A 10,919-nucleotide genomic window follows, 5' to 3' on the forward strand; every position below is an offset into this window, starting at 1 on the left:
CCTTCCCTGCATATATAATTACTGTTTTCAAGTTTGCATTTGGTCGGGCCTCGAAATGACATATTTTCTGACCTGTATCTAAACAAGTATCCTGAGCCATTATAGTATTGCTTTCACAGAGGAAGCCCTGCTGTTCTCGCATAATACAAGATTCTAAATCTACTGTTTGCCACTTGTCTCCTATCTTTCTGGCCCATGTTCTATGTTCAAAAGGGTATAGGAGCACCCCATTATGGTTAATTCCAAGGGCTACAATGGGGTGTACGGTAATTATTACTGCATTATGTATGGTTAATACAAAAGCTGTGATGGTGTGTGTGTTGGGGTCATAGGTAAAGTTCACCATATTCCACCATGACTGGAGTTTTCTTTCTACCTCCGTAGCATTGTCCCAAACCATCTTTCAAATTTCTGTAGGAAATATGCCTTCCTCTCCTTCTCTTATTATGGATGCAGCTATTGATTGCACCCACATTTGGGCTTGGATGCAACTATAGAGCCAGGGCGACGTCATCCTGTAAACCACCTAACGCCTTAGTGATGAGTTGATGATCTTCCATGTTTATTTGTTCCCACCTGGGGAGTACCTTCGATATCAACCATTGATGTGCCCCTAATGCCAATAATGAAGATTTTAGTGGTTGTTGTAGTTTCGATAGATCGGCCGTGGTGGCGGCTAGTTTATTCATTATCACCTCTGAGTCTATGGAATTTAATACTCCGAGTCCTGTTCCCAACATTCCAGTTACATCTCTCACTATTCTGTTTCGATAAATATTTCCCCTTTTTCTTAACCAAGTTGTCCATCCCTCATAAGAGGTTCGTAAGAAGGGGGAACAGGATGGCTTAACATCAGAAACATTGACTTGTATTTGTAACTCTATTCTTTTAAGAGACCATTCTGGGTTAAACAACATTTGTTGCTGACCTGTATTTCTGATTACATATGGTCCAATTGTATAAATTTTTGGATCTGGTTTAGTTAATTTAAGATCAAGCGTTAATGGGGTTGTTGTAACTGTGGTGGTGGTAGGAACAGTGGTTAGCATGATTGTTATTTTGATCTTATAAGTCAGAGCTGTTCCTGGGGATTCCTTTCCTAGGCATATTATAAAGATGGGCTCGGTTAAGGTAAAATTGTGCCAACATTCCCGTGAATTAAAGCACATGGTTGTATTTAGAAGGGTAAATTCCTTATCTACCTTTCTGACATTAATCAGGGTGTCTCCTGAAATCTTGGTGTTATCCTTTTCATTATATGTTTGACATCCTACTTTTATCCTATCTCCTAATTTTCCCCATAATTGGTCGACTTTGTGTACATCCTCCCAATCCCATTGATTCCTTTGGTACACCTCATTTTCAGAAAAAAACACCATAGCTAGTTTCGTCTTTGAGTCCACTTTTCCCATTATTCCAGTGTGTTTTTTCTGGGCATGATTCCAAGGCCAATTATCAGGCTCTTGGTTGTAGGCAAGAGAGAGGGTGCAAAAAACCACAAATGGTTTAAACCCACTATTGATCATTTTAAGAATCTAAACGTTAAAATCTGTTTTGATCAAAAATATCTTTGTTTGAGTTGGGGCTTACTGATAACAAGTTGGGCAAGACTGGCCACTGGCTCAGTCCCCGACTCTTTTGTTCTATATTGTTTGTTGTGGTGCCCTTCCCATATGGTGGATCCGCAACCGCTCAGGTTCACTTACTTGCCACCCACATTGTTCCCATTTGTCCGAGTAAATTTGAGTTTCAGTTCTTTTTTATCTGGGGTTACTTTCCACGAAGTTGCAGGGGCTTTCTTAATCCGGGTATGGTGAATCCAAGAATTCTGTCCCTCAACCTTGATTGCAGTGTAGGTCGTGAGTAGGACTTGAAAAGTTCCGGTCCACTGTGGTTCCAGGGTTTTATCTGCAAAACACTTAACGTATACATAGTCTCCTGGTTGTATATCGTGAACAGGTCCATCCAGACCCCTACTGCGTGTTCCCATCACATGCTTCTCAATTCTTATTAATTGTTTGTTTAGTGCCACCATATAGGAAGTCATTGTTTCTTCACCAATCTGTGAAGACATCCCCTTTTGTACCCCATAGGGTCGTCCATATAAAATTTCAAATGGGCTAAGCCCCTCTTTTGCTCTCGGTCTAGTTCGAATTCGTGTAAGAGCTAATGGCAAAGACTGGGGCCAAGTTAGATTTGTTTCTTGGCCTAACTTGACAATCATTTGTTTGATTAGATGATTCATCTTTTCCACCTGGCCACTCGATTGTGGTCGGTATGAGGTATGTAATTGCCAATCTATTCCTAGATGGTGGCTAATCTGTTGCACTATTCTGGACACAAAATGTGGTCCTCTATCCGAGGATATTACCGCTGGGACTCCAAACCTAGGTATTATCTCTTGGAGTAGTATTTTGGTCACTTCCCAGGCTTTAGCAGTTCTGCACGGGAAGGCTTCTGGCCAATCTGAAAAGGTATCTGTTAGTACCAATAAATATCGATACCCCCCTTTTCTAGGAAGTTCCGAGAAATCGATCTGCCAATGTTGCCCAGGAACATTTCCTCTCCCAATTTTTCCCAACTTTGGCCCCTTGGTAATCTTAGGATTAGTCTGGAGACAAAGATCACATTGTTGGGTTACTTGTCTAATAGTAGTATACAAATTTCGTGCTATTATGTTTTTAGTGAGATCCTTATATAGAGCTTCTGCCCCCCAGTGCCTTTTTCTATGTTCTTCCCTGACTACTGACCATACCATGTAGGAAGGAATCACTATTCTCCCATGTGAGATTATAGCCCACCCTTCCTCATTATATGATCCCTTTAGGTCGGAAATCAGTTTGCGATCTTCTTTAGTATAGTCTGTTTTACCTTCTAGAGATATTTGTCCATCGGGTATTAGCGCACCCTCTACCTTGATTGCTTTTCAGGCTGCCTGTTTTGCTTCCCTGTCTGCCAGTTCATTTCCTCTTTCCAGTTCTGTGCTCACTTTCTGGTGTGCCTTAATGTGCATAATTGCCACCCTTTCAGGAAGCTGGACCGCATTTAGGAGTTTCAAAATTTCTTCCGCATGTTTGATGATTTTTCCTTGGGAGTTTAACAGTCCCCTTTCTTTCCATATTGCTCCATGAGCATGTACCACTCCAAAGGCATATTTAGAATCAGTCCAAATATTTATAGGTTTTCCCCGAGCTCTCTCCAGAGCTCGAGTAAGGGCTATGATTTCAGCCTTCTGTGCCGAAGTGTCAGCCGGTAGCGGCCCCGATTCTATCACTTCTTCAGAGGTTGTAACAGGATATCCGGAATGTCGCTTTCCATTCAGCATATAGCTGCTCCCATCCGTGAACCAATGTTCAGCTCCATTAATAGGAACATCCTTGAGATCCGTCCGACTAGAATAAGTGGCTTCGATTGTTTCTAGACAGTCATGATCGACTGATTCTCCAATATTCCCATTAAGAAATGAGGCCGGATTGACGATGTTTGTAGTCACGATCTCAACATCATCTTGTTCCACCATTATGGCCTGGTATTTTAGGAATCTCTGTGGGGAGAGCCAATGCCCCCCTTTTGTTTCAAGGACTGCAGACACTGTGTGGGATACTAAGACAGTCATTTTCTGGCCCAGGGTAAACTTCCGGGCCTCTTGGATGTTTAGGATGACGGCTGCTACTGCTCTCAGGCAACCAGGCCACCCTTTTGCAGTGGCATCCAGCTGTTTAGAGAAGTATGCCACTGCCCGTCTGTATGGTCCCAAATCTTGTGCCAGTATTCCTAATGCCATTCCCTGTTTCTCATGGGAAAATAGGAAAAATGGCTTACTCACATCAGGAAGTCCTAGTGCTGGTGCCGACATCAAGGCTTTCTTCAGTTCATGGAAAGCTCTGTCTGATTCAGCATCCCACTGAAGATCCTTCTGATTAGCTGCTATCAGGGAATATAATGGTTTAACAAGCAAGCCATAATTACATATCCAAAGCCGGCACCATCCTGTCATTCCCAGAAATGTCTGCAGTTCCTTTACAGTTCGTGGTCGGGGGGCTTGGCATATGGCTTCTTTTCGGGCCTTCCCCAGGACCCGTTGTCCGGCACTGATCTCGTACCCCAGGTATGTGACCTGTTGTAACACCACCTGTGCCTTCTTCTTAGAAACTCGATATCCTTGTAGTCCCAGAAAGTTCAGCAGACTCACAGTCCAAATAATACAAGATTCTTCGGTTCTGGTTGCAATAAGAAGATCATCTACATATTGTAACACTTTCCCTTCTTCTGACGGTGGTTCCCATAACTCCAAATCCTTTGCTAATTGGTTTCCAAAAATTGTGGGGCTATTTTTAAACCCCTGTGGCAACACCGTCCATGTGAGCTGGGTCTTTCGACCGCTTCTGGGATTTTCCCATTCAAAAGCAAAAATTCTTTGGCTGGCTTCATGGAGAGGGAGGCAAAAGAAGGCATCTTTTAAGTCTAAAACTGTGAACCAAGCTAGGTCAGGTGTCAGGGTGGTTAGTAAGGTATAGGGGTTAGCTACTACAGGATACAGATCCTCTGTTATTTTGTTAATGGCCCTTAAATCTTGAACTATCCTATAAGACCCATCAGGTTTTTTAACTGGGAGGATAGGTGTGTTAAATTCTGACTCACATTCTTTTAGTAGTTTTAGTTCTATGAATCGCTCTATGTTTGGACGAATTCCTTCCCTATCTTCCCTTTTCAGTGGGTATTGTTTAATTCTTACCGCACTCTGTCCATCCTTCAATTTTACTATTACAGGTGATGCATTCTTGGCACATCCCAGTATGTCAATTGCCCATACTCCGGGATATACCAGATCAATAATTCTGGTATCGATTTCCCTTTTTATAGGAGTATTGGCCAGAGATAGGCTCATAACCTGTATGTATTGATGATTATTTACCTCCAGAGTAACTTCCCCTTTTTTAAATTTGATTGTTGCCTCCAATTGTTCTAATAAGTCCCTACCAAGAAGGGCCTTTGGGGAATTTGGCATAAATAGGAATTTATGGATCCCCATCTGTTTTCCCAACTTATATTTTAAAGGTTTACAAAAATAAGCCTTTTCAGTTTGGCCAGTTGCACCTTTTACTGAAACATAATCATTTCCCAAAGGCATTAAAGCCTGGTTCAAAACCGAATAGGTGGCTCCTGTGTCTATTAAAAATTCCACCTCCTCCTGTTCTTCTCCTAATTTTAATTTTATTAATGGGTCGGCTAGTCAATTTTCTTCTTCCATGTGAGCTATTGTTTTCCCTTGATTATTGCGCCATTTAGTGTTTTCTTGATGTCTGCGTTCAGGGCATTCGTTTTTCCAGTGTCCTGTCCTTTTGCATATTGCACACTGATTCCTACCCAGGGGTGTCAGCCCACGCCTTGATTTAACTTTAGATTTTTGATTCTCATTTTCTCTTACTACTGCTAATATTTTCTTTAGGTCCTGCTTGTAACCTTCTTCTCGATTACTAAATATTCTCCATGCTTCCTCTACTAATTTTTCCAAGTCTCTATTTTCAGGAGGTCTCAATTTTTGCAACTTGCGCCTAATATCCCCCTGTGATTGTCCTAAAAAGAGGGATATTAGTTGCTGTGCGCCTACCTCCGAATTTGGGTCCAGAGACGTGTGCCGGCGCGTTGCATCTCTTATTCTGTCTAAGAATTCTGAAGGTGTTTCAGAAGGACCCTGTCTGACCTCATATAACGCTGCCCAATTTATTGTTCTAGGAATTGCTTTCTCCATTCCTCTGAATATCCATTCCTGGTATGCCTGTAATCTTCCCATTTCAGCGGCGCGGTTTGGGTCCCATTCCGGGTCCAACAAAGGAAACCATTCTCTATAATTATCTCCCTTTATATTATAATGTTCCTTTGCGAGATCCCCCGCTGTTTTTATGACTAATTGTTTTTCAGTTTCAGTCAAACAATCTAATAATAATTGTATATCACTCCAGTCAGGATTGTGCTGTTTTATTAGAAATTTAAAATTCTGTGCTGTCTTTATCGGATCATTACGGTATTCTCGGGCAGCCTCTTTCCATTCTCTCAGATCAGCGCCCGTGAATGGAACTTTTATTTTCATTGTTCCTCCGTCCGGATTTACAGCTTCTCGGAGGGGTGCCTGTAAAATAGACTTCTGTCTGGTGCGTGAAGACACCGGACTATTTGGAGCCGTAATGGCAGTTTTTGTGTTTCCTTGTGTGGCACCGGGTGTTTGGCTTTCTTTTTTTTGTGGAATTTCTTCCTCTTGTTCGCCTGGGGGTGGACTGGGAGCCCCGGCCGAACCTTGTCTCTCCACTCTATAAGGTGGATTAAATAAATCATTTAATTCGGGCTCTTGTTCTCCGTTTAATTTGATACACCTTTGTCCAATACTACATGCTGAGCAACATCTATTCAACTTTCCTTTACGCTCCCTCCTGTCCTCTCTTTCTAGTGCTAGTACCATAGGATCCCGAGGGGGTACTAAGCTGCAGTCCTTTTGCCACTCAGGTTTGTCCCGGAGGACGAAGAACATGTCTGCATATGATACTTCATCCCATTTTTCCTCTCTCCTCAGAAACAACATTAATTGCAGGAGAGTGTTATAATCTAACGTTCCTCCCTCCTGAGGCCATTTCGCATCGCTCTCCAATTTATACAAAGGCCACCACTGATTACAATATTTAACCAATTTCCTTCTATTTTCGGTACCACCATGTCCTACAATATCACTCCAATGTTTTAATATACAACCCAAGGGCGATTTTTCACAGGGCTTACTCCTTCCATTTCCCATTTTGCAATTTGAATTACTTTGTTTTTCTCCGGCCGCCTTAGCCACCCAAGGTCAGAAACGCGGATAGAGCTTCTTACTCGTTTTGCACTCAAACGCCTGTCTCAAGCACTCTTGCACTCACACTCAGTCAAAATAATTAAGCTATACACGGAAAATCAAAATGCGCATCTCAATCACACCATTCACACTCTCCGGGCAGCCCGCAGTCACGCAAGCAGTATGTTATACGGTACCGTGCACTTATGTACAAACTCTTAGGAACACTAACAGTTCACAAAGTATGCATTTCAATGAATTGCCAAAAACCAAACAATAAACAAAAACCAATTTTTCCTGGTCTTAAGCAGAGTGTTAAGTTTTCCGCTATTTGCCACGAATTACCAGAATGTTAATATTTTTCAACATACATTTCATAACTCCGAGTTTTGAACATATAACAAGACAACACATAGAACAAACAAGACACAGAGCGCTATTTCAGTTGTTACATTCCAGGAATTCCCCAATTCTTAAGACAACCTAGAGGAAGTTTTTAGCTTCCTCTTTTTCCTACGCAAAAGTTTCCCTTCTACTTTTGCTGTGAGGTCCCTCTGGTTCCTGTGAGATTCCGCCTTATTGCGTCCCGCCCCCCGCTTTCCGTCACGAGGCCTCCGGGCTTTTAGGAATGGCAGTAACCTCGGGTTTGCTCGATCTGCCCTCAAGATCGCTAGTGGCCACCCCTTGGTCAGCAAACCCCCTCCCAAGGTACCTTTCCTCCTGGGGACTACGCTGCGCGCCGGACGTCTCCGTGCGTCTCACCAGCCGCCCCGTTACTAAACATACCGTTTTATCCGTGGATCCAGGGGTTTCTCTTCTGCTCCCGGGTGAACAGCTGAGAAGAGGAGGCTCCTCCGAGGAAATCTCCCGGGGCGCGCCTAGGAGCGTCCGCTCCGCAGCTGGTCCCTCAGCCGAGCAGAAATCCTCCTGCCTGGCTCGCCAAACTGACGTGCGGAATTAGACTCTATAACTCGCAAGTTATAAAGTAGGTATGTTTATTGCGCGCAGATGCATGGGGGATCGCTCCTCCACAAGCGTGCATACCCGAAGTGACGAACCATCTCACATTTATACAATAAAACAAATGAATATTCAATTAACGCCTATACATATTCGTTACCTAAACCCCGCTTCGTATGTTAATTAGCTTATCAGTCCTTTGCCTGGAATGTGGTGGTCTTGCAGGTTTGTAGGTGATTCATGTTCTTGTGACCATCCGATCTTCTTCAGGTGATTGTGACCACCCAATCTTTTCCAGCAAGGAGACTTAGCACTCCCTCCCTCTAGATAGCATTAGAATGTCTCTCATCTTTTCTTATTCTCTTTTAAATAGCCCCTTTGTTAGAGGAAGAGGGCAGGCGTCTCCCCTTTGTTAGAGGAAGAGGGGCAGGCGTCTCCTCAAAACTGTAGTTGTCACCGCACCCATGACTAGTCACCATACCCACATTCCTTAAGCAGACACATACAATCACAATCCATGTCCATTATCCCCATTTCACATTATTTCTCCATATCAGTGGGATACTCTCTTTGGCTGGTCACCTTCTGCAACAGGAATTCTTAACACTATGGTACACCCCATTGTGATCTTATTGATCAGTTTAGGAATTTCCTTAATACTAACCATTATGTTATATTTGTGGGTTTGGAGAATGTTTAAAAGGGTAACACTTATGTATGATGCTTTATATCATTCGGGAAGACTGCTTAAGTAAAAGAATTTACTTAATTTAATAGAAAAAGGGGGGATTGATATGGAGAAATAGTGTGAGATGAGGACAATGGACACGGACTGTGATTGTATATGTCTGCTCAGGAATGTGGGTATGGTGACTAGTCATGCGTGCGGTGTCTGGTCACATAGGCACACAGCTCTGAGGAGACAATTACAGTTTTGAGGAGACGCCTGCCCTTCTTCCCCTAACAAAGGGGAGACGGGGAGATGCCTGCCCCTCTTCCTCTAACAAAGGGGCTATTTAAAAGAGAATGAGAAAAGGATGAGAGACATTCAAATGCTATCTAGAGGGAGGGAGTGCTAAGTCTCCTTGCTGGAGAAGATCAGATGGTCACAAGGACATGAATCACCTTTCCTTGCTGAAGAAGATCGGATGGTCACAAGAACATGAATCACCTACAAACCTGCAAGACCACCACATTCCAGGAAATGGACTGATAAGCTAATTAACATACGAAGCGGGGTTTAGGTAACGAATATGTATAGGCGTTAATTGAATATTCATTTGTTCATTGTATAAATGTGAGATGGTTCGTCACTTCGGGTATGCACGCTTGTGGAGGAGCGATCCCCCGTGCATCTGCGCGCAATAAACATACCTACTTTATAACTTGCGAGTTATAGAGTCTAATTCCGCACGTCAATACACTGTGCCAACAGCTTTTCTTGCCATCTTTCAAACACAATCCCCAGCTATTCCTCTCTCACTTTGAATCTCCACTCCTGACTTCTGCCTGCCAAGGTACTCCTCATTCTCCACCAATTACAAACATGGACAAATGATAGCAAAAGAAATTATCATATCTCCAATAGTAATTTTCATCTTCCTGGTCATTGAAAAACAGGCTTATTATTAAACTGTGAGGTTTTTTCCCTACATTATTCACTGTTGAAATAGATAATTCACATAGTAACAAACCACAACAGCTTGTCTATCATATCAGATGATACAAATTCACCTGCAAAGAAACAAACCTCTACAACTAGCCTTCTCTACTTGTACTTTAGAATAGAATATAACTTCAGTCATAACACCTATAATGGGAAGCTTCTGCCCACATACATACCTTTTTATCAGTGATCTGGATGCAGAACCTGAATGCATCATTAGCAAGTTTGCTGATGATACGAAGCTGGGAGATGCTGTTGACTCTCTCGAGGGACAAGAGGCATTGGAGAGGGATCTAGATGGCTGGAGCACTGGGCAATCATCAGTGGCATGAAATGTAACAAGTCGAAATGCCAGATTCTGCAGCGAATGAAGAGACGGGACGCAGCTTGATGCAAGCAAATGCCAATTTATTGTACAGAAGCACGAGTTTTTATACACTTTCAGAAGCTGCGCGTTTTAAACAGATTGGTTCTTGAAGCTAAGCATTGCATACTAGGCAATCCCTGATTGGTGGTTAACTACCAGCAATTAACAGCAAGGTGTTACCTTTCCTTGGCGCCATCCTTGGTGCCATCGGTCTCCCACTCCCCTGTGCTCTGTAAACATGTCTCATCATGTTAATTATTGTCTAGACAAGCTCGAGCACATTCCCCTCAGCTAACTGATTGCCACGCATGGTCCTAGTTTCCAGCCCGCTCCTGCATCTCCCCCTTCCTGTTGCACAAAAAGAACCTTTGAAACCGAACGAGTAAAAACAAGGTATAAGTAATAGAACAAATAAAAAACCAACTGAGACATATTATCAGTGTCAAAATAACCCACTGTCTCTCTTCCGTACAATTATACAATTTCCCCTTTTTGTTTTTGAACAGCTAGTACCAGGTTTGCCATGTTCTGCAGGGCCCTTGCAAACATGACAGCAACCAAGGCAATAGCAAACAAACAATACTGCCAATTGAATGAATGGATGCCAAAAAAGGCTGAAATTTTCTCAGATTTTGATAACATGTTGCTGCAATGGGGCGCCTAAAATCCACGCAGCACATACCATCCAAATCCTCACAGCCATGTCCTTGAAGCAACAACAAAAAGCAGTGGCAATTTTGACTCACATTCTGAACTGCCTACCAAACAAGGTGATTTAACTCTTTAATGCTTTCCCTGCTGTTACTCTGGATAAGAGAAGAACCGCTGCGACACGTTCCCATCATAGCCTCCTACTACATTAGCATCTACAGAAAGACAATTATCGACATTCAAAGTGTAAACAATATCATCTTCTTTTGGATTAACATTATACATAGGTGGAAGGGCACACCAAACAAGAATTGGTCCAGTCAAAAGTTCGAAACATAGCATGCCTTCTCTGAACATACCTCTGGGGTCATTCCCTTCATTCCCTCTCTTTTTTATGCAAAGAGAAACACTTTTACCATAACAGAGAAGCCCCTATTTACATCTCTGAGCCC

At 42.7% G+C, this 10,919-nt stretch overlaps 1 protein-coding gene across 1 annotated transcript; it reads right to left on the minus strand.

Moving 5' to 3' along the window:
• Positions 1–5,223: 5,223 nt before the first annotated feature.
• On the minus strand, positions 5,224–6,155 carry LOC130142022 (uncharacterized). Its single transcript, XM_056323425.1, has one exon. It carries the CDS (start codon positions 6,089–6,091, stop codon positions 5,234–5,236), a length of 858 nt encoding a protein of 285 aa, XP_056179400.1. The 5' UTR covers positions 6,092–6,155; the 3' UTR covers positions 5,224–5,233.
• Positions 6,156–10,919: the final 4,764 nt, after the last annotated feature.

This window comes from Falco biarmicus, chromosome W (assembly GCF_023638135.1).
Source record: "Falco biarmicus isolate bFalBia1 chromosome W, bFalBia1.pri, whole genome shotgun sequence".
NCBI lineage: Eukaryota > Metazoa > Chordata > Aves > Falconiformes > Falconidae > Falco > Falco biarmicus.